The sequence below is a fragment of the Syngnathoides biaculeatus genome, chromosome 23 (assembly GCF_019802595.1).
Source record: "Syngnathoides biaculeatus isolate LvHL_M chromosome 23, ASM1980259v1, whole genome shotgun sequence".
Taxonomy (NCBI): Eukaryota; Metazoa; Chordata; class Actinopteri; order Syngnathiformes; family Syngnathidae; genus Syngnathoides; species Syngnathoides biaculeatus.
Window position 1 is genome coordinate 11,981,045 of NC_084662.1, and position 24,724 is coordinate 12,005,768.

A 24,724-nucleotide genomic window follows, 5' to 3' on the forward strand; every position below is an offset into this window, starting at 1 on the left:
GTGATGATTACAGACTGGGAGAAAGTGATAAAGCCTCTGACTGGCCATGTCTTGAGTGGCAAACAAGGAAGGACCGGGATCAGTGGAACTTTCTTTCCCCTTCTGTTGTATATTTAGCCGGAGGACAGAACTGTGCTTTGGCGCAGTAGGAACTCGAGGATGTACTGAACACATCAATGCCCCTTCCAAGGACACATCAGTGGCGCCAGTATTGGAACAGAAAGTACTCATACGTAGCTCTGATAGAAACAACAGAAGTTGTGTAGACCTATTGTGCTGTCTATTACCCAACAATTTGTCGTTGAGACTGAAATTGTACTTTGTGGATACATTGAAGATATTGATCGCAATCATGTGTGAACCTATTGTAGCTAATCTTACGTCGTAGACTCTTGAGCTGTTTGCAATATCTGAAATGTTTTCCACCCTGTGACCATCATTTTTATTTCTTTTTCAGTGCAGTAAAAAGCTAAAACTTGAAGAAAAAAAAAATGAGGTGAAACAAAACAAAATGGATGGTAAAATCTGCAGAGGATAATCAAGGAAGCACAAGGCCTGACAATTTGATATTTACCTGGAGGCCAAGCTGCTCTGTTTATCTATTTTCTGCTCGTCCTCCCCTTTTAGACGAGTAATACCGAATTAATGTCTCTAGCACTGTCAAGCTTCGTTGCGCGAGTGGGAGCTTTTGTTATTCGTCAATTTGGAAACTTTCACAAAGCAGATTAGCAAAAGCCTTAAAAGTTGTCAACCAGATATGCAGGAAGGAGCGAGTCATACACGCATTGAACAAACCTGTTGTTACACATTCATCAAAGATTAAATTCATGTCGGACTCACTTCCTGAACGTCGGTATGGATCCTTGCAGCGATCGTTTTGCAGACGCCCCCGACCCGTGGCTTTGCCCCGACAGCAGGCTGTCCGTCTCGAAAGTAAACATCCCATCACGGTCGTCGGGAACATCCAGATAGTCGCCGTTGCTCCGCGTGCCAGCTGTGCCATCCATCGACTGGTATCTGAGCTCTATGGTGACGCTGGTCTGAAAACCGGAGAAAGGACCCATTAGATTGCGTTGCAATTGTGAGGACTTTTGGGTTTTATGGCTTTGTGAAATCAAGTTGAAGTTCTGATAAAACAGCAACGCTACATGTATTCTTCTGACTTTTATGTAATTTTTATTAGACCCGATTTATTGCAAAGATAAGGACGTATGAGAATTAAAAAAAACACAGCGAGCAAATGTTTTCTCTCGCTGCCTCCCTTTATCGTTTCCCCCCCTCATATCTCTCACAAGGTAGTCAGACTAGTTTTATTTTGTGTTACCATAGCAACTACGTCGTTGCATATTTGCGAAAGAAAGCGTCAACCTTGAGCCTCGTTTCTGCACCGTATTGAAATTCTTAATTGTGTGTAGCCACTTCACGTGTGCGTGTTAAACCTTAAAGTACTCCCACGGTATGTGTTTTCGTCTGAAAATCAGCACGTCCAGATTTCTTCATCCCAACTCTGCGGTCGGCCTCATTCAGAACCACCATCATTGCCAGGCTAAAAACAAGTTTCTCTCAATAGCTATAATTACCAGTAAATGCAAGAGTACAATTAAGCCGCTGTTGCTAAGAGACTGATCCGTTGTCACTTGGTTGCGACTCTTAAAGTAGCCAAGTTGAAAGAGCCCCTCGACATGATGCGTGAGGGCTATAAATATTAGGACTTTAATTCTTTAAGTCTATAACAGAAAATCGACTTCGTTCAAGCACGAGTGTCAGGTTTGTGTGATCATAAGTCGCAATTTTATTACAGCTTTTTTTAACTGTCCCAAAGATAAAGTAAAGAAGAGTCATCGGTTTATTGTGTTGGACCCCCAATCTAAGGCTGACGGACCCCAGGAGTCCAGGGACCCCAGTTTGAGAACCACCTATTCAGAAAAGTAATCGCACATGAAGCCAACGGAACTTTTCAGATGGCGAAGTCCATTGAGGTAAATGACAAAAGAAGAAGCCACTCGGATGCTGTGTTGAACTAGCAACCATTTTAAACATTTTTAGGTGGACGGGGTTAATGACTCCGGTTTTTTGCTATCTGGGGGCTCCAGTAGTTTACCAACAAAACACCAGAACACTGTGAAAAAATGAAATAGCATTTAAAGCAGGGATTGGGAATCTACGGCTCGCGAGCCATACCTGGCTCTTTTACATGTGATTTCTGTCGTGCAGAGAAGGTTTGTCCTAGTGGGGTTGCCGTAGTTTGGTGTGGGAGGCAACCCAAATGGCGCAGAGACAGTTTGACCTAGCGGGGTTCCCGTAGTACTTGTGTGGTAGTCGTTGTCCACAGGTGCAGAAGGGTCTAACGCCGATCGTGTCGGAACAACTAATTATGGAAACGCTTTTGACAAAGGTCGCTCAAAGAAAAAAATGGACAAGAATGGAGATGGAGGATTCTGATGTGTGTTTAATAACCCATTCATCGGCAGGGTGGCAATTTTTTGCCTTATTGAGATAAAAGTCTCCTAACAGGGCACAATCAAGGAAATAACACTTCTTTTTCGTTTAACGCATAAAACAAAGGGCCCTCTCGCGGGCAGCGTCCCAAAACTGGGACGGGTACGTTATCAGTTCTGTGAAGTGGTACATACTAAAGATATGTTTATTACTTAATTCTTATTCTAGAACGACACATTAATATTACTGATGGATTAGCATTTTGAAGACAAACTTGGTTGCATACTGACCTTTCTCCCTTTCTTCTCTTGAAAAATGCTCCATGTGCACTAGTACTTATCCTCTCCTGATACCAAATTTATGTCTTCGGATTAAAACATATCCGATATACCGAAGGATATAATGCGTGAAAATCATGACGTCCCAAAAATGGGACGCTGCCCACGAATGGGTTTTTTACAGATGGGGAGTGTGCCAAAGGATTCGTACTCGACGTTGCCAATCAACATTTTGCCAACTTCGCATAAAGACAAGATAATCAAACGAATAAGTCATAAAAATCAAATTGAATTACGTTCACCATGAACGGATGGAAGTCTCAACGACTGCGTGAAGCTTATTCTGACGATGTATGAACTCCAAAGCCATCAGCAAAACCGCGCTGCACTAGCTGTCGCATTAATGGCAAAAAGTACTTTTGTCATCATTGGTGAGCAACCGTATAACAATGTTATTTAAAATAATAAAATAACTTATTGTACTCTAAAAGTGTTGGTTTTACATAAATGCGCAAATACACCTGTACTTAGTTTTTAAAATACTGTATGGCTCTTTTGAAATTACATTTGAAAATCTTTGGCTTTTTTGGCTCTCTCAGTCGAAAAGGTTCCCGACCCCCGATTTAAAGGAACTTCCCAAGAATTTGGACCTCATTGACATTGCACTGTTCAAACACAAAAGAATAAAAGCGCTCCACATTACATCATTGCAGTTCCAAGATACCGAGCAAATATGTCCCCAAGTGAGCAGTACGGAGTCGACACAACCAATTTCATTAGACGCGGGTAAGTGGGCCAGGACAACATAAAAGAACTTGTCACCGATGAGTACTCGCGCTGAAAAAAAACAAAACTAAGCAAGCGCTCAGCCGTCTGAAATGGGACACATTTCGTGTTTGAAAAATGTAAAAGCTTTGAGTTAATGAGGTGGCGAAAAGTCTGATGAACATCATCAGAACACACAAAAAAAAAGTTGAATTCTTATCTCGATACATTTTAGCTCAATACAAACACATTGTTGAAGCCAGACTTACGTTTATAGATGCGTTATTGTCGTCGATGAGCGTGTCAGTCAGCTCAAGCTGCCCCTCCTCCGCCACCTTCTGGAGCACCATGCAGAAAGTCCCCACGAGTCTGCAGAGAGCGGGGGGGGGGGGGGGGAACCACACGAGCTGCACTTGTCATCAGCTCATTTTCAGCGCGTTGCAGTTGAAAGGAAACAGCGGCTCAACGTGACACAGGCCAGGGATGGGCACCGAGACCCCGGTAGTAAACTGACCTCGGGGGTAAATTATTAAAGACCCGAGCATCAATAAGCGCTACCCTTCACGGTTTCGTTAATGGGAGAAATTCTGCTCCCGACTCTCTGATGTCGTTAACCTGCAGTGAAGTGAAGTTATTTTTCCGAGAAGCCTTTTCCAAATTGGATTGGTTAGTTCCGTCGCGACAGTAATGTGGCGTCCGAGTGTAAACACACCTGAGCTCAACAGCGGTATTGATTGCGCCTCACTCTCCAGGCATGATTAATCGATTTACACGCAGTCCAACTAGTGTAAAAAAAAACAAAACAAAAACGTGTTTACGATTGGTTTCGTTGACCGAGCCTGGAGAGGAACAGAGGGGGTGATCTTTCTTTATTTTTGTTTCCCGGATACTTTTTGGCCATCGCAAATTAACCTGACAAGATTTTTCATTGGTTGGTAAAAACAAATCTTATGTAGTAGGAGAGGGTCAACTCATGCCAGGTTCCAAAGTGCGTATCCTGTAAAATCTATCCTGTATATCATAGGTGTCAAACTCAAGGCCAAGGGGTCAGATCCGGCCCCCTGCATGATTTTATGTGGCCCGCGGAGGCAAATCATGTGTATCAACTTCCATGATTTTTTTTTGTTCAAATCTGTACCAAAATTTCAAGTTGTCCCATGATAAATGATAACATTGAGATATTTCAAGCATTTTTGTGTTGCCACACAACACTAGTTGGAAGAATCCATTACCCTTGATTTCTGATTCCAAAACTAGTTCATAAATTTCCTGTGTAAATACGATGAGCTGGTTAAAAATTTTTAGCATTTCACAGCTATAACGGCCCTTTGAGGGAAACCGCAAGTACAATGTGGCCCGCGACAAAAATGAGTTAGACACCCCTGCTATTTATCAGAGCTTCTTCTTCTTTTCCTTTCGGCTTGTCCCATTAGGGGTCGCCACAGCATGTCATCTTTTTCCATCTTAGCCTATCTCCTGCATCTTCCTCTCTAACCCCAACTGCCCTCATGTCTTCCCTCACCACATCCATAAAGCTTCTCTTTGGTCTTCCTCTCGCTCTTTTGCCCGGCAGCTCCATCCTCAGCACCCTTCTCTCTCGCCTCTGAACATGACCAAACCATCGAAGTCTGCTCTCTCGAACCTTGTTTCCAAAACCTCCAACTTTGGCTGTCCCTCTAATTAGGTCGTTTCTAATCCTACCGAACCTCACCATCTTCATTTCTGCTACCTCCAGTTCTGCTTCCTGTTGTTTCTTCAGGGCCACCGTCTCTAATCTGTACATCATGGTCGGCCTCACCACTGTTTTATAAACTTTGCCCTTCATCCTGGCAGATACTCTTCTGTCACATAGAACACCAGACACCTTCCGCCAGCTGTTCCAACCTGCTTGGACCAGTTTCTTCACTTCCTTACCACACTCACCATTGCTCTGGATTGCTGACCCCAAGTATTTGAAGTCGTCCACCCTCGCTATGTCTTCTCCCTGTAGCCTCACCCTTCCCCTCCGCCCCTCTCATTCACGCACATACATTCTGTTTTACTTTGGCTAATCTTCATTCCTCTCCTTTCTAGTCCATCTTTCTAATTGTTCCTCCACCTGCTCCCTGATTTCACTGCAGTTCACAATATCACCTGCGAACATCACGGTCCGAGGGGATTCCAGTCTAACCTCATCTGTCAGCCTATCCATTACCACTTCAAACAGGAAGGGGCTCAGAGCTGATCCCTGATGCAGTCCCACCTCCGCCTTAAATTGTTCTGTCACACCTACGGCACACCTCACCATTGTTCTGCTGCCATCATAGATGTCCTTGTACTATTCTAACATATTTCTCCACCACACCAGATTTACGCATGCAGTACCACAGTTCCTCTCTTGGTACTTTACAAGGTTTTTTAAATAAATGCAGGCAAGCATGTACTACTTCATTGTCAGAAGTAAAAATCAACGGTGTAAACATACACGGCTTTATTTTCTGCACTGGCTCCTAGAGTGTATAGTGTAAGTACTCCCCCATTTGTGAACTGGATGAAATGGGCCGTGGCTATCCGGCTTTTTGATCCAACTTTGTTTTCCGTCTTCCTCATTGTTTTGCAAATCCCTGCAAAGACTGCGCGCCGCGGCCAAAGCAGACGCTGTCGTAAATGATTGCTTCAACTCATCTTATTATTGCCCTGCGTTTAAAAAAAGACTTCATTGTGAAGCATTGTGTTCCCCCGCTGAGAATTATCCCTTCTTTGCTGGAGCTTCGACTGCACAGAGCTTGTTGATACTTTCCGCTCTTAATTGGGTTGAAAATGTAAGCGAAGGCAGACCTCTTAATGCTTTAGTCTTTGGAAAGAAAACTTTTAAAACGGGGTTCTAAAATCCACGAGAATGAAAAGTGAAAACTCATTTGAACCCGGTTTTCCCTACACATATGGCATCTGTTGTTTCTGACAGGATACTTTAGATAGGCGTAAACATACAGATGACATTACTCGCCATATAAACCTTGAGTCACCGTTGACGCGTCCAATTAGAGCTGTTGAATAATTGAAAACGTTTCCCCAAAAGTGATTCCAGCCCACAAACCGACAAGTCAGAACACACATTGTGGTCGTCACTCAGGCGCGCGCTCGAATGATGAACGCAAATATGCTCAAAAGTGACCTTCCATCATGGAAAGTGCATTTTCATTGAGAGAGTCGGCAGACGACACGGCATAAAAGCCCACAAGGGAACGATAATATCGTAAAACACGTACATGCAATCTATCCTTTAAGCCACAGGTGTCAAACTCAAGGCCCTGGGGCCAGATCCGGCCTGCCACATGAGTTTATGTGCGCCGCGAAGGCAAATCATGGATGTCAACTTCCGTGATTCTCGTTCAAATCTGTCCCAAAATTTCAAATTGTCATATCATAAATCGTAAACGTTGAGGTATTAAAAGCGTTTTTAAGTTACCAAACATCAACAATAGTTGAAAAGCCCATGACCCTTGATTTCTAGTTCCAAAACTAGTTCATAAATGTTATGTAGAAATAAAAACAAACTGCAATAGGATGGAGTTTACCTGTTACTGAAAACTTTGCTGTAATTGTAAACTTGGATCTCCAGCATCTCGCTGCCATCCAGCCTGCTTGCAAAAGGCCATCGAAAAATCTGAAAGAAGACACAACGCCGACGCTTAGAAACTCAGCAGAACTGCTTTTTTTTTTTTTTAGCCTTGGGGCGGATTTCTTTACTTTTGGGACTAGCGACTACTAAATATCATGTTACAGTGGAAAATCTGAGGTGAATTTGTCAATGGCTAATGATAAATACGTTTACCCGAGACCAGAAGTGGATCATGATAAAGAACAAAACATTACTCAACAATAGCTTTGTACTTTTTATCCTCTTCATCTTAAAAACATTCAAAATACTTTTATATTATTATTATTTTATTTTTTGCCACTAAGAAATGTAACATGGTGCCCACAGCTGGCGGTGTGGACGTGCCCTAGCGCCCTCTATTGCCCACTGGTGTTGACTTTGCGGCAAAATGGCGGGTTGACAAATATTACAGATTAATTACTTCATTGCTGGTTGTGTGCTTTGCTTGAAAAGATTTCATAGTATACCATCCATTCATCCATTTTCTTTTGCCGCTTATCCTCACGAGGGTCTCGGGGAGTGCCGAAGCCTATCCCAGCTGTCAACGAACAGGAGGCAGGGTACACACTGAACTGGTCGCCGGCCAATTGCACGGCACAAAGAGACAAACAGCCGCACTCACAATCACACCTAGGGGCAATTTAGAGTTTCCAATTGTTTTTGGAATGTGAGAGGAAGCCGGAGTCCCCGGAGAAAACCCACACAGGCACGGGGAGAACATGCAAACTCCACACAGGCGGGGCCGCCATCGAACCCGGGATCTCAGAACTGTGAGGCCAACGCTTTACCAGCTGATCCACTGTGCCTCCTCGTATTCCATCAAAGTCTTTAAGTAAGTCATTAAAATGAACTTGATACAATAATCCTCCCTCAATTGCAGGGATTACATTCCACATCACCCTGTAATAAATAACAGTGAAAAATGCAATACACAATTGAAATATATCAAAGCCATTTTTTAAAAGAAACTTTTTTAAGGGGCTTCAAAACAAAAACATTTAAACACAATAGAGTGAGAAATAGCTACAGTTTACTCGAGGATTACAGCGGAAATATTGAGTGAGAACTGCGCTATAGCAGTTTATTTCATATTGTGGCACAGTCTTGCATCATGAAATGTGGATTTTGAATGCATGAAACCACAACACACATTCTTTTTTTTTTCCCCTCCTGGTATGATGCGTCAAAATCACAAAGTAGAGAGAGGACTTTTAAAAGCAATATTTATACAATCCTTCAGTCCGCTTCTCATTCCCCACCACCTCCGTTATGTCGCCATGTTGTTATGTTGTTACATTTCGGAGACACGGCGAGGGCAGAAGGGATGAAGGCTGAAAAGGTGATTTAAAACTCATTAAAAGTCTCCCGCTGATGCAGGCCCCTCATTCGAGAAAAACACTGCAGGCTCTCAGGCAGGCGATATCAATCCGGCCTTTGTTCATCCCATTAACCGAATCCCGCGGTTCCTCCCCCAACTGCCTCTGTCATAAAAACCAAAAACTGCACAAGTTCACAGTGGCGACGTTCCATGGATCGCAGCGCATGCGGCGAAAATGCAGCTAAGGATGTGCACAAACACAATCATTTCGCCGGAGCAACCAATGCAAGAATCCATAATGTTCAGATTTATTTATTTTTTTTTTCGTTTTTTCTTCTCAAAAACGTCCTAAAATCCCGCAAGATGCAGGGCCAGTCACGTCTACATCGGACTCGAGGGAGGATGGTGTGATACATTTTGACTGCGAGACGAGCTTGTTCTTTTGGTGAGGAGCTCAGCTTAACCTGAGTTGTTAGCGTACCCTGCACGTGTATGTGGATCCAACACCAAAAATTCCAATCATCTGTCGGTTTATTACTTTACACGAGGACCTGGGTTCAATCCCGCGACCCCCCCCCCCCAATCCCTTTGTGGAGTTTGCATGTTCTCCCTGTGCCTACGTGGATTTTCTCCGGGTGGGCACTCCGGTTTCCTCCCACATCCCAAAAAAATCCAACATTAATTGGACACACCAAATTGCCCGTAGGTGTTATTGTGAGTGCGACTGTTTGTGTCTATGTGTCCTGCGATTCGCTGGCGACCAGTTCAGGGTGTACCCCGCCTCCTGCCCGTTGACAGCTGGGATACGCTCCAGCACTCCCCGCGACCCTCGTGAGGATAAGCGGCAAGAGAAAATGGATGGATGGATTGCATCTGAATTTGACCAATTAATTTATAGGCATTTATTAAAGTTTTGGGGGTGGGGACATCAATTGACTAACTACTTGCAGCGGGAGTCGTTCCCCATTTTTATTTCTGAGAAAATCTTTGTATAGAATTTTCTTTTCTTTTTAAAAAATAATGAAATAAAATCCCACTCCCGATAAATATAAAAAGGAACTTTAACGATTAACCCTGCTGCACAAAATGTTTTGCCCGGTTGGCTTTAGAGCTTTCTCTATTTTAGGAGCCGCTCGGTGCCATTTGGGGATCCCCCCCCCCCCCCCACCTCCACCCCCCGCCCACTTCTGATGCGCAGCCTAATTGGACTGGGCTGCTCATTAAAAGTGACACAGGTATGATTTTAATAACCACCAGGGCTCTGGGCCACTGCAGTTTATCACAGGGCCTAAATGCACAAGTCATCTTTTTTCACTTGGGTGAGGAACGCGCGGTTCTTTAAGATCTGTTTCCACGGATACGGAGCACGAAAACACCTCTAAGATTAATTATGAAGCACGGGCTTGCGTGGCAACACTGAAACTTCTGATTTTATATTTATGTGTTAGTGTTCAGAGTTTTGACAGAAGGCACTTCGACAGCAGACCTTTGGAGCCGGAAAAAGTCCCATTTTTATCAGCTGCTTGAAATTGCGCTGTCATTGCGGGTTACACGGCTTGTCACTTTGAGGAACCAGAACCCACATTCTTATCAGGCTCCGGGAGCCTTTCTCTTTGTTTTTTTTTTTTAATTTTTCCCAGAAGGCGCCACATTCCTCTTACGCAATAGCGGGTATGCTTTTAGGCGCAAGCATTTCCTTTCCTTTTTGTTCCATAACCCTTGATAATATTTCAAACATCGCAGAAGGTAGACTCGAGCTGGACAGCCGTTAAAATGCAGTGCGTTAATTTAATGTACTGAAATAATAATCATTCTGTAAAATCTGAACGTTGAAGTCCAGATACTATGTCACGTTTTGACTAAGGGGTAAGTGAATTCCGTTAAATATTAGATGAACGCCAGAAAAACTGCGCCGATTATCCAATTCAGATGAGGACAACAAATCTGCTTTTCAAGACCAAAAATTCGTTTGGGGGGGGAATCCCTGTGGTGCCCGTAGGATCCAAAAAGTAGCTTTTTTTTTTTTTTTTTTTTACAAAAAAAGACAGAAAGAAAAAAATCTGCTGATACAGAATTCCCGATTTCACAAAAATAGTTTTATACCGCCTACAGCCTAATAATATTTGCTTGGCGCTATGTTACTGCTGAGTGGGACTCATTAAAAAAAGCAGAGGAAGTCCAAGCTAATGCAACCCGAAGCGCTCGAACAGCATCAGCATGAATATTTACATATTTTTGCCGTTAATCCCTGCAACTTTCAGTTGTACACGTATCAGTTTATCCTCTTCGCTCGTTTTGACTCCTTCCCCAATCGAGTATAATTCGAGAGAGGGAAATCATCCCCGTGGAGCAGCAGACGTGAATCTTTAAACCCGCGCAGGTTGTAATAGTCAATATTTCTATTTTTATAGCATCTTCAGTGCTTAAATGGTGAGCAGAGTTATTTAAAAGTTAAACTGCAGCAGCTGTCTGCTCACTCACGGGAAAAAATACATTTGCGTCATTAATCTTGCATGATATTTTGTCGTCTTTTGCAACCTTTGCGTCGGTTCCTCACATATACACGCTGTCGCGTAGACGGCACGTCTGTCGACACACTGAATCGTGGCCAGGCAAACCGCGCTTCCCGCTACTTGCTCTGCTCTACTTCTGTCTAACTAGTGAGGGGGAGGCACTAGCGCGCCGTAGCTAAAAGCTAAATCCCACCATGGGATGAATAATGAATGCGCATTCCCCCCATCCAGGCAATCGGCATACTAGTTCAAAGGCGTTCTTGCTAGACCATGCATAAAGCAACAAGACTCACAGCTCTATGCTAATGGTCCCACAACACCAGGGCAAGATCAGCCTACCGAGCCATGCAAGCGTTGCGTTGCCACGACGGACAAGGCAACGTTCCAGTATTTCCGAGCAAAGAGACAGGCCGGGAGGACGATGTATGTATTTATATCGCGACGGGCTCTGGCACCGGGCTCCGTGCAGCCCCCGCGCATGCAAACGCTCGAGGTCACGGAGGCCACTCGAAGTTGTTCCTGTGGAAGTTTTATCGATGTTGAGTGATGCTAATGGCCTTCCCCTGCGCGGGGAGCAACAAATGAGGCTGTCACAAGAAATCAGTGACAGGCCTCTCGGTTCGAGCGAGGAATAATGTCATCGGAGATATTTCTGACACGTTTCGACCCTTTGCCAACGTTTTCACCCACGAGGCTGCAAAAACGATACCCACCCACTGGGATGCAGCTCCCTTTAGCCCAGGGATGCATGCAAGCTGCTTATAAAATGACTGAGTCAAAATGAGCTACCTATTATGAAAATGCAAAACACATTTGTTTTGAACCAAATAAAACATTTTGTTCATAACTTTTATGGACAGAATTTCTAGGGACAGCCAAGGCGTAGAGAGTGTCCGGTTTGGTGGCCTCAGCTTTGCATCTCAGCTCTTTGCAGATGATGTGGTTCTGTTGGCTCTCTACGGAGCGATTCGCAGCCGAGTGAGAAGCGGCTGGGGTGAGAATCAGCTCTTCCGAATCCGAGACTGTGGTCCTCAGTCGGAAAAGGGCGGTGTGCCCTCTCCAGGTCGGGAATGAGATCCTTCCCCAAGTGGAGGAGTTCAAGTATCTTGGGGTCTTGTTCCCGAGTGAGGGAAGAACCGAGCGGGAGATCGACAGACGGATCGGTGCAGCGTCTCCAGTGATGTGGACTTTGTATCGGTCCGTTGTGGTAAAGAGGGAGCGAAGTCAATCTACATTCCTACCCTCACTTATGGGCATGAGCTGTGGGTCGTGACCAAAAGAACAAGATCCCGAATAAAAGCAGCCGAAATGAGTTTCCTCCGCATTGAGAGGACCCAGATGAGGTGGCTGGGGCATCTGATTCGGATACCTCCCGGACGTCTCCCTGGTGAGGTGTTCCGGGCATGTCTCACCTGAAAGAGACCCCGGGGACGACCCAGGACACACTGGAGAGACTAAAGTCTCTCGGCTGGTTTGGGAACGCCTCTGGATACCTCCGGAAGAACTGGAAGAAGTGGCTGGGGAAAGGGAAGTCTGGGTATCCTTGCTGAAGCTACTTCCCCCGTGACCTGACCCGGAAAAGCGGTAGATAATGAATGGATGGATATTTATTTTGAATTTTTCACATGTTCAAAATACGTTGTTGTACCTTGTATAACTGAGCGTACCCATGTTGCACGATATAAATCTGTACATTTTTGTCATTGCCTTGCTCTGATGACTTGCACAGAAGGGAATTGATTAGCCAGCGATGCAGAGTCCAGACAGTAGCTGCTGATATCGAGCCTCGACTAAACGTCCAAATAATCAGCGGTCTTGGTGGACTTTTGACTTAAAAATCGTCACGTGGGAAACGGCTGACTCACGTAAATAAGCGGCACCGAAAAATGCCGTGAAGGAGGCAGCACATTTCCTCATTTTGGGGTACTTTTCCCTTTGTGAGTAAGTTCCAGAACTGCACAAGTGCCCAGGGCAATTTCATCCTCCCCTCCAGAAGCATTCACTCAAAGTCTTCTTCACTCACTTCACTCTTGATAGCTGCAGAGCTTTGATTGAAGAAAGCATTTCTGGAATGTTTTCAAAATCTCGGGATAACGAATCGGCTGCTTCAGTGAACGCCCTTTTCCACCTCTCCGTCTTGAAAGGACTTTTTGTTCTTCGCCCGGAACGATGTTTTGTTTTGAACGATGTCTTCGCTTTTGAGTTAGCTTTCCACGTACCACTTCCCGCCTTGATCGATTTTGCAGCATAATTAAAGGTATCATCTGGTCATTTAGGTCCAATTGTCCTAGCAGACACTCTTCCACGGTCGCCATTGTTGTTGCTTTGTTCCTTGTCACAAAACGAAAAGTAATAACGGCTACCGGAAATGTCCCAAAAATTCAGAGGAAACTCCTTTTCAAACTGCACGCGTGGATTGCGCTCATGTATAAATCCGTCATCGTTGAGTCTGCGTGTGAATGTCTGGCGTGAGCTGTGGCCAGCAGCAGCTCCTGCACGAGTGTGCCGAATGTGTTTGTGATACGCTGTTTTCTTTTCTTCTAGCAATACATGTTGCGCCTCTAGAAATATACTGAATGTCTCAATAATTTGATTTCATTCCTTGTGTGGAAGCAGCAGGATTATTATTATTATTTTTTTTTACTATTACTATTTTATGTACTTGAGCCCCAGCTGCTTGCTTTCATTTTTGTCTCCTTCGCTCAGCCTTGTCCGCAGGACCTAATTGTGTTTGGGATGTAGTCCTGGCTATCATTTATGCAACACGGTCAATATCAGATTGTAAAAATTGAATTTCTCCACAGGGAGACAAATAACGGGTAGCTCCCCCCCCCCCACCTTCAGCTTGTTATGCTTCCCCTCTCCTCAGTCTCTTCCACCTTTATCTGCTCAATAGACTCTTTGCATTCAAATGTGCTCTTTTTTGTGATAAAACCCTGCAGGACGACACATTTTCACAGCATGCCACTTTAAAAGCACCCACCAGTGGCCAACAACGGGCCTCGGGTGAAATCCGTCATCGCGCTCTGCTCATTTCAAAGTAGTTGCTAAGTATAAAGTTGATGCGGAAATACAGTTTCCACATTAACGATACGAGAACAAGATATGTAATACGCTGTAATGCAGGAAATGTGATGTACTTTGTTATGTTTATTATCACCTTATTTGTAAATCAGACGTTCTGCTCTGATCTAATACATCCCCACGCACTTCTTACAAGATTCGGTTGTAATATAATTAGCGATAATTGTCCCATAGGCAAAACCCTATTAAATAGTGTTGTTAATTTGAGCTGGAAAGTCGATTTAATTACTGCGTCCTTGGTTTCAAAACAATGCCACTGCCCATTTGGTGTCAGGGAATCGTCGTCTACAAATCCAAGCGCAGATCGCCCACCCATCAAGAGCTCCGGAAATAAAAAAAAAAAAAAAAAAAAAAAGACACCAACCTCGTTAAAGTCCGCCACCGCCTCGCAGTTGGCCGCCACGCGGCTGTAGAAGGACGACCCTGAAAAGGCGAAGATGAATTAAGACATCGGGTTGCTTGGTGGGGTTCGAGAGCCGCGTCGCGATAAAATGTCATCGCCGTTTAAGTCGGGAGGGGCCATTTGTAAGCGGCCAATTAACTGCCGGGTTTGAGTGGAATCTGCCCGTTTAGGACAGGTTTGACATTCAGTGAATGCAGGCCACTCGTTACGGTAGCATACTTAAATGGAGACATTTCTGGTGGATATAAAAATGTCTACAGACTGGCCGCCGTGCAAATGGCACCTGATGTGATGCACAGAAAAACATTTTTCCACCATTAATTTCATCATTTATTCAACTAAACTATGTAAACTGACATAAGTGAAAGTGAGCACACCACCCTCTGATGTACTTACCTTCAACATGACATCTAATATCATCGTGTATTCATCAGATTCTTGACCGAATCAATGCTTAAATACTTAAATTCATTCCTTACGACCAATTTCCATTGTAATTCAATTGTGCCAATTGTCATCCTTCTCATTACAAAAATGCATTCGTCCAAATAAATGCTCTAACAATACCTTCCAATCTCTACAATTAAGTACCAGTTTTCTACTGTAACTGTAATTAATTGTGACATATAATGTAAAAATCTGTGGATCAAGTATGGAGCCTTGTGGAACACTACTAGTGTTTATCTACAGGGGATTTTAGTTAACAACAATCATTTCTAGGACATGACTGTTAAACATCCCATCCATCCATCTATCCATTTTCTTTGGCGCTTATCCTCACGAGGGTCGCGGGAAGTGGTGTAGCCTATCCCAGCTCTCGACAGGCAGGAGGCGGGCTACATCCTGAACTGTTTGCCAGCCAATCGCAGGGCACATGGAGACAAACAGCCGCACTGACAATCACACCTAGGGCCAATTTAGAGTGTCCAATTATTGTTGTATGTTTTTGGGTTGTGGGAGGAAATCGGAGTGCCTGGAGGAAACCCACGCAGGCATGGGGAGAACATGCAAACTCCACACAGGCAGGTCTGGAATTGAACCCGAGACCTCAGAACTGTAAGGGCAACGCTTTACCAGCTGCTCCACTGTGCTGCCGACTATAAAACAATAAATCAAAAATACTATGTAACTGAGCATGTTCCCGAAACACTATTAAGCATTTTAACATGTCATAATAGATCTAATGTTCCTTTTCCCAACAGGAAAAACACACCTGGCCTCTATTTGAGGAAATCCAATTTGAATACGTTATTATTATAATTGTATTATAACTCAATTATACATTTTCAGACAGTCGAGGGTCATTATTAGCTACGTGAAGGCATAATTAGTCATATATCTCATCTATTGGATCTCATTAGACGTTGCAGTCATACCTTGCGAAATCTCCATTTGTGTTTATTTAAACGAGACGACAGATAATCGGTCACGGTCATGTGATTTAGTGGAGCAGGCTGCAGCTGGCTGTTTTGTGGCGCTCGTGAAAGGCAAGCGGGCATGTGGGCCCGGTTGCCTTTGTGCCGTCGTTTGCTCTGCGTGCAGGTGTCGCGTGTTTGCGCTGATAAACATTTCGCAAATAAAAACACGACGAGGCGGCTGCACCGTGGCGCAACCGGTTTGGCGGTCGGCCTCGCGGTTCTGAGGGCGGGCGTTCAAATCCCGGCCGTCGCCTGTGTGGGATATGCGTGTTCTTCCCCCCGTGCCTGCGTGGGTTTTCTCCGGGCACTCCGGTTTCCTCCCAAATCCCAAAAACATGAAGCCATCAGAGTGATTGTGAATGCGACTGTTTGTCTCGATCTGCCCTGCGATTGGCTGGCAACCAGTTGAGGGTGCACTTTTGGATATGCTCCAGCACTTGTGAGGATAAGCGGCTCAGAAAATGAACGAACGAATGAATGAACATGACGAGGTTGTGGAGTTATATCCACTGGCAGTTTGAACACTTATGCAAATACAATGTAATAACTAGTCATCATCTTAAAAACAGCCATCACACACATTCGTAGTAACACGTAGATGCAACTTTAGCACACACACACACACACACATTTTTTATTTGATACATCTATCTCTGTTTTGTTATGTTCCAAGCTCATCGTCCCACAAATACCCACATCTTTTAAAATGTAATTTTTCATCACTTACACACTAGAGTGGATGATACTATCCCTCCTACATTATTCAAAGCATAAGCGCCGCCGCCTTCCTGATATACATATATATATATATATATAATTTTTTTTATTTTGTATTTGATTTGTTCCATTGAAACGTGGGTTTGGAAAGTAGACGGTTCGAGGCTTATATAAGTTGCGCCTCTTTAAGCTAAAAACCTGCTGCTTAATCGGGTTGCCTGCTGGACTTGCTGGCATTTCAAGTGATAAAGAACACGGCAAAGAAAAGCAGCCTACTGATTTTTTTTTTTTTTTTTTTTTTTTGAGGGGGGGGTGCAGACGAGCATGAAAGATGTTTTTCGTTTGAAGCTGAATCCTTTCAAATCCTGGCTTCACAGAGCTAACGAAGAAATTTTACATTTGCTATTCACAAAATCCCCCCCCCCCCCCCCACCACCGCGTTCACCAATTTGCATTCTGTATTGTCCAAGGTAGCAATGCCAAGGCGCATGTCTAATTTAAAAAAAAAAAAAAAAAAAAAAAGTCATACATTGATGTCAAGGATACATTTCGACTGAAAGACGACCTTTGTATGTTGGGCACATGCTGGATTTAGCCTGGGTTGTTATCTAGAGTCACATTGTTTTTGCAATTAACACGAAGGTGATGCTACTCGTGTTGATATCGATTCATGATGACAGACATATTTTTTCAGGTGTCAACTTCGCACAGAAGCTAGAAAACATCCTCGGTTGCACCCCCGACCCCTCCCCCGCCCCCAACTAGATCAGCCAATCACATCCCGACACCTTCGCTGACTCCGCAGTCTCTCAGACATGGTAAAATGTTTCCTACTTCTGTTCTGTGGACTCTAAAGTGGGCTGGTCAAATTGTTTGATTACAACTGAAGGATCCATCCATTTTCTTCGCCGCTTATCCCCACAAGGGTGGCGGGGAGCGCTGGAGCCTATCCCAAGCTGTCAACTTGCACCCCGAACTGATTGCCAGTCAACCGCAGTATGACTGAAGTATTGAGGGAAACGTCAGCTATGCGAATGAAGCACTAACATTCTCGATAATCATAAGGAGTTTTTTTTTTTTTTTTAATCATGTGTTAAACGACGGCCTTTGTAGTGTAATCTTGAACTCCAATGTAATTAACTTTTGCAGTACATTCCCGTCAATCGGGTCCGGCAGGGCTAGCGAGGAAGTGCTTAGCGTGCGCGTGAACAACTGAAGCTGCAAGATAAGAGAGGGGTGGGCTGCCTCGTCAAAGTTGAAATCAATTAAGCTGCAACGCCCGCCTTGCTCCGAGCTCGTCTTTCATGATCAAATCATCTGACGGGCCGGAGCGCTCTGGAAGAAAAACAAAACAAAAAAAAAAATTGGCTTTGGAAGCGTCATTATTTTCAAAAATATGGACGAGATGGAGTCAGGATCGTGCACGGTAAGGTTGATTTTTCAGTTTGTCTGGCAGACTTTCTTCCTCTCCAGACGGGAAGATGTCAAACCGCACAGGAAAATCTGTTGACAGCCATCAGGGAGACGCTCGATTAGTGCTGTAAGTCTTTTTTTTTTTTTTGTCATTTCATCTGCTTTTCCTCCAGCGCTTATCTGCGGCTCGGCGCAATACCTTAGTCGTTAATTAATTATGCATACATATACTTCAATATTTTGTTATTTTGCTATCAATATTTGGATTTACTGCGGCTCGGTGAGCTCAGCTGGTAAAGCGTTGGCCTCACAGTTCTGAGGACCCGGGTTCGATCTCGGCCCTGCCTGTGTGGAGTTTGCATGTTCTCCCTCGTGCCTGCGTGGGTTTTCTCCGGGTACTCAAGTTTCCCAGAAACATGCATTAATTGGACACTCTAAATTGCCCCTAGGTGTGATTGTGAGTGCGATTTCCCTGAGAGAGTGGGTGAGAAGCTCGGGAAGAAGAAAATTAAAATTAAAGTATTATTATTTTACATGGGCGGCATGTTCTCCGTTTGCCCGCGTGGGTTTCCTCCGGGCACTCCGGTTTCCTCCCAAATCCCCGAAAACATGCAACATTAATTGGACACTCTAAATTGTCCCTAGGTGTGATTGTGAGTGCAATTGGTTGTTTGTTTCTATGTGACCTTTGATTGGCTGGCAACCAGTTCAGGGTGTACCCCGCCTCCTGCCCGTTGACAGCTGGGATGGGCTCCAGCACTCCCGCAGCCCTCGTGAGGATAAGCGGCAAAGAAAAAATGGATGGATGGATTTGAATTTACATTTTTGTCTTCAAAGAAAATAATATAATGATCCACCCCCCATGTGTAGTGGAGCCCCCAAATAACTAGCGGCGTCTGACTTACTTAAATCGTGACGCGTACAGAGGTTAGTTGTAGCTTCTGCCATCTAGTGGAAGACCATATAATTGTCCTGCCTGTCAATATACGTCATTGGCATTGATAGATTTAAAAAAAAAAAAATATGGGAGTACCGTAAATTCCAGCCTACAAGCCACGACTTTATTCACATGCTTTCAACTCCGCGGTTGATGCGGCGATGCGGCTAATTTGTGCATTTTTACGAACGGCCGCACGGGGGCACTCGAGCGGAAAAGGCAAGAATGAGAGCGGTGGAATATATGTGCCGAGGAAGTGACTTTTGCCGGCCCTGTTAGCGCTGCGCTAGCGTGTTGCTGCTGTGTTCCTGGCGTGTCTCTGTGATATTTACCGGTATGTTTTATTTTAATTGGCTCTGTTAGCGTTAGCGCCGCGTTAGCGTTAAAGCTCTATCGTGTTTCATTGTGGGCACTTGCGGCTTTTACATGCCTGCGACGTATGTACCAAATGATATTTCCTTTACAAATGTACTCGGTGAGGCTTGTAACCAGGTGCGCTCCGTAGGCCGGGAATTACGATAACCAAATCATTTTTCATTCCAGTTATGTGAAACTGTATAATATACCACAGCTGATGGACTCTTATGGCTGAGAATGTCTGAACTTAGCAGTTATCTCTGAAACGAGAATCGTTTTGACAGCATTGGACTGGAGGGCAATCGGATGTTCCGCCTGAGCGGGAGACAACTGCTAGTTTGTTCAAAGCGGCGGAGGTCCAATTCTTGAATTGGCTGACACGCAGGCATGTATTAACGGCCCAGCGAGGTTGCTGCGGCGCAACGCACACTAATATCATCCGCCATCCTTTCTGCACACGCAGGCAGGGAAACGGGAAGGCGGAAGGCGGGAGGCGGTGATGTGACATCCGAAACAATGCTGGTGCTGACTGTAATCAGTGAGTCAGATACAAGCCAAGCCCGTCTTTGACCACGAGACTAATTGCGCGTCTAAAGTTCTCCGACACACGCACGGTTGGCGGCTGTAATTCGTGTGAGGGACAAAGATTGCTGGCCGCCTGAAAAGAGGCGGCTTGGTCAAGGCGAACATTAAAAGGCCTTTCAACAGCGGACTGTTTGGACTCGATAAGAATGATTTGAGTTTGGCTGCCCGGAATTGTAAACATTGCAGAATGTGGACGATATCGAAAATGTGAGAGAGAGAAAAATGACAGAATTACAGATTTTACAGCCAAATAGAGTGTGTGCTGAAGAAGGGGTACATACATTTCTGATAAGAGAATCAGACCAGCAAAGGTTTTCATCACATAGTGGAGAAATTGCTCATTTCTGGGATTCATAATTCGACAGTATGACAAGTTATGCACGATATGACGAAAAAAAACATGCAATAATGTGAATCCACAATAGCTGAACCTCAATATAGCGGGGGAATATGTATAAAGTATTTTTCTGCATCCATCCACCTACTTTGATTTTGATGAGCTTTAGCCTTCCTAACTGAATTTGGGCGAGAGGTGGGGTCAATGCCGTCCTGGTCGTCAACCAATCACAGGGCACATTCGGGGCATTCACACCTATTGACAATTTATGAATCTAAGCATTCATGTTTTTGGAATGTGGAAGGAAGCTGTAGAACCCGGTCAGGAAAACCCATTCATGCTAGCACAGCGTTACGTGAACCTTTGAACCGCGAGAGAGGTGGCGACTCCACCATGATACCAACATTTATGGATTTATTTACTTATTTATATACAGCTGGGGTGCAAACTCCCACAGTAACTCCAAGCAGTGCCTCGTCACGTGACTTCCACACGATAAAAGCTTAATGAGAGAATTATATATCCAAACCTATTCTAATCGCAAATATTCTAAAGTATTTGATTCCAACTGCATCCTTGCCCCCCCCCTCCCTCGACCACAAGTTTCATCGGCATCAAAAAGCAGCCAAGTTGCTCCGAAAGTAGTTTGAAGACCTACCCCGGAATGTGACTTTGGCGATGCGGTCGCCTTTCCCCCGGAGGTTGGCGACCGACTTGAGGTGAACCGTGAGGGCCATCATGAGTCCAGCGGGGCCGGGGGGAGAAACAGGTTCCTCCTCCACGCGCTCAAACTTGAACCTGGTTACTGTGGCTCACCGGTGACAAAGTGAAGCCGGTGAGTGTCTTCCCCCCGCGTGGGTGTGGATCCTCCTCGCTCCTAAATCCTCGTCCATGTGCGCGGCACGCGCATCCTGTTGTGTGTTTTCCCACCCCCTGCTTTGCTTTTGTGGTTTTAGGTGCGTGCGCGGCAAAAGATGAGAGTTGACTGCGCAGGGCTGCGGCGTGCGTGGCGCAGCGCGCCGCTGATGAAGGAGGGCGTGAGTGTGGGTACGAGTGAGGGAGTGAATGTGTGTGCAGCAGCTCGTTTTTTTTGTAATCTGCCTTTATTAATGTTCACTTCTGCTGAATCGATGTAATTCCGGTGGTGTAGCATCTTATTATTTGACACCTCGCAAATTTAGAGGTTCTGAGTTGAAAACTGGCGGCACGGTGACTCAGCTGGATCAATCCCAGGACCCGGCTGTGTGGAGTTTGTTCTCCCCGTGCCTGCGTGGGTTTTCTCCGGGCTCCCCGGTTTCCTCCCACATCCCAAAAACACGCGACACTCTAAATTGACCGTAGGTGTGATTGGGAGTGCAGCTGTTTGTCACTATGTGCCCTGCAATTGGCTGGCAACCAGTTCAGGGTGTACTTGACAGCTGGGATAGGCTACAGCATTCCCAGTGACCTTCGTGAGGATAAGCGGTGAAGAAAATGAATGGATGGAAGTTAAGGTTCATGTCCAAGCAAGTTTGTAAAATCTAAAAGATTCTAAATTTAGTGTGCCAAACGGTGGTTGTTCAAGGGTTAAATGTGCGTTGATCCCATTTAACATGAATGTGATTGCTTAATTTTTTAACACTGCCACATCCAATTTATGAAAGGGGTTGCACACTTGTGCAACCACCATTTTAAAATTTTTATTTGCCCTCTGTTATATTTTTTCAGTTGGGTTTTACAAGTAAAAGGTTCATTAATAGAGAGGAAAAAAGTTTTAAAATTATTTATCTTGGTCTCATTTTTGTATATCAGAAAAAAAACTGACATTTTTTAATAGTCACCCCCTTCAATTATAATTATTTCAGTATGCATGTATACTTTTTGGGTGGTACAAGTATTTATATGTGGGGTCACGCAGTAAATGTATGTACTGTACTTAGCTCCTCTTAAATTTGAGTGATTTTGTATTTAATGAATGAGTTGAACTGCTCCAAAAAAAAAAAAAAAAAAAATGGAAAGAAAGATTAAACTGCTAAGACAGATGCTGACCAGTTGCTAAGCAACCATTTTCCCACTTTTTCCATCACGGTTCTGGTCATGCTGGAGTCAGATCAGGTAAACTTTGTCCACTGGACTCTGAGCTTTTCATGTTATAACTGTAGCATAACGACTCTTGACTTGATTTATTGCTTTGCGAAACTGTATTTACAGTACGTTTTTGTCAGTCAGGAACCAGTTGGGTCGTGTAGTGGTCCACAGAATTCAAGGACAGACTGCAGTCAGAGCGCCTCGAAGAGTGTTGGGATGCAGTCCTCGAGGCGTCGACTCGTCATGAGAAGTACACGGACTGTCAGGTCATATTCAACTCAACTCTCGCTAATGTTCTATTTAGAATGACGCAACGCAGTATTATTAGTATTATTTTTTTGTATATGTACAACATTCGTGGTTCTGTATACAATGGAAAGTGTCATTTCCCCAATATTTGGGTTGTTGGGTGCGATTATATTCCCAAATTGCTTTACACATAGTCTTTTACAGAAGTTTAACTTTGTCATAGCTATGCAGTTATACACAGTTATATTTAGCGGTGTCTCCAGATGACGCCTGCGTCAATCCCAGAATGCTTTGCAACATTAAAGACGTGACAACGGGACTGAAAACGACATGTGGACTAATGACTTGTCTGCACCAAAGTTTGTTCTTCTGCTATGAAATAAAAGTACCCTGGGAGCATCGTGTTAGCGTCAAAAATTAATATGTCCATGCTACATGGGACAGTTGCCCGAGTATCAGCAAAGAATACAAATGCTCGTCTCATATTTGCTGAAAAAATTCTGTGAACTTTTTGGAAGATGTTCAGCCCATTACATCTGGTGTAAAAATAGCACAGCATTTGACATTACACCACCAGTAAAGCACGGGTATGGCTGTGGGATGATCTGGGGCTGCTTTGCTACCTCAGGACCAGGACAATTTACTGTGATTGGTGGAACAGTGTATTCTGCTGGGTTCCAGAAAATCCAGAAGGAGAACGTCCGGCCATCAGCCGTCAAACTCAAGCGGTCATGGATCACGGAAGTAGCGGAACGATCGGGAAACACACAAGTAAGTCCACCTCTGAATGGCACAAAAAAAAAAAAAAAAAAGGTTTTGGAGTGGCCAAGTCAAAGTCTGGATTTAAATCCAATTGAGGTGGTCTGGTGTGATCAGTTCTTAAGAGAAAACCTTCCAGTGTAGCGGATTTGAAACAATTCTGCAAGGAAGAGTGGAGCAAAATTCCTCCAGAATCCTCATTTATCTCAAATGCTTGATTTCATTTTTTTTTTGCTGCCAAGTGTGGTACCCCCTGTCTGGTTAGGCGTGTAATTACTTTTTCACAGAGGGTCCGGAAGTTTGGGATTTTTTTTTTTTTGGTGCCTTAATAAATTGAATTGTCGTTTAGAAACTGCATTTTGTACTTCCTTGGATTGTCTTTGAGTGAAATTAAAATTGGTTTGATGATCTTTGAACTTTTGTGTGTGATAGATGTGGAAAAAATACATAGGAATTAAGACGGCAGGAGTATTTATGTACCTATGTATTATATGTACCATATATTTTTTACACCCAGAATGTCACATTGAAACGTAAAGTATCACATCACAGCAAATACAAAATCACAACCAGCAAATAATAAAACAAATAATGGAATATCTGAAGAAATAATTGACACAATTATGCTATTTCTCTTTTACCAGCATGCCTAGCGGCACTATGGCGGTCCTTCGCGCCCGCAAAGTCCAGACCAAGTTCTCAGAGAGAGGCGACACCAGCGCAGGTTCGCAACGGGTCACGTCTGTCTAGCCTTTAACGTTATTTTAAGATTTTACTCTTTTCAATCGTCTTTCCAAGTCAAGAGGCTTCGCCCAGTCAGTCCAGATGGGGACTTTGTCCACCGTTAAGTTTGACGATGACGCCATCTTGGGGGTGAGTAAAGAAGTCCGAGGTGGTGAAACTTGTGAGCATGGCAGCGTTGGGATTTATTTGGATCGAAATGCTTCATGTGCTTGGCGACGTCCCAACACCATCTACTTTTCCTCTTTCAGGCCCCGGTGACTACCACGGAGGACGTGGGGGTGTCCAATGAGCTTCACCGCGACACCAGAAAAAGAGGCAGCGGAATGGGAAAGATGGAGGAACCTCTTGAGGTTAAACAATTTGCTCTTTTTTTTAATCGGCAGCAGATAAAATTTGGGCAAACTAATGTTGCCTTCATCAGAGGAGAACATTTCAGCATTTATTCAATATCCTACAAGTGGCCTAAATCAGGAATGAAAACTAAAAATATGTTGTTGTTGGATATCAAGTAAATGCTAAAACATCTTTATAAGAAGCATGTGGTTTGTTTATCACTGGTGTCAAATGTTCCCTCTAATTTTTGAGTGTCTGAGCAAACACACTAAGCCCGTGAGCGCCCCCCTTTGACCACTGTGAGCAACATCAGACGTATGCACTGTGGTCAACCAGTGTCCTCTATTACATGGCTCATTAAAAAGTTC

General features: G+C 44.2%; 2 protein-coding genes across 8 annotated transcripts in view; one reads left to right on the top strand and one right to left on the bottom strand.

Annotated features, from left to right (window-relative positions):
• Positions 1–21,165, bottom strand: part of otofa (otoferlin a) — a 48,461-nt gene extending 27,296 nt beyond the window's left edge. For all 6 annotated transcript variants that reach the window (XM_061811446.1, XM_061811451.1, XM_061811449.1 and 3 more), the window contains exons 1-5: positions 20,863–21,165; positions 14,402–14,460; positions 7,040–7,128; positions 3,752–3,851; positions 841–1,040 (exon numbers count right to left, since the gene is read on the bottom strand). In XM_061811446.1, the coding sequence (XP_061667430.1) occupies positions 841–1,040; positions 3,752–3,851; positions 7,040–7,128; positions 14,402–14,460; positions 20,863–20,944 (530 nt within the window). In that variant the 5' untranslated portion in view covers positions 20,945–21,165. The remainder of the gene's footprint in view (positions 1–840; positions 1,041–3,751; positions 3,852–7,039; positions 7,129–14,401; positions 14,461–20,862) is intronic.
• The window catches only part of LOC133496193 (potassium channel subfamily K member 3-like), a 55,357-nt gene that overhangs the window by 999 nt on the left and 29,634 nt on the right, over positions 1–24,724 (top strand). The window contains exons 3-8 of one of the 2 annotated variants that reach the window (XM_061811452.1): positions 17,270–17,393; positions 22,413–22,537; positions 23,149–23,291; positions 23,924–24,003; positions 24,078–24,152; positions 24,272–24,373. The gene's annotated coding sequence lies outside the window, so the exon portion shown is untranslated. The remainder of the gene's footprint in view (positions 1–17,269; positions 17,394–22,412; positions 22,538–23,148; positions 23,292–23,923; positions 24,004–24,077; positions 24,153–24,271; positions 24,374–24,724) is intronic. The other variant, XM_061811453.1, reaches the window with a different exon arrangement.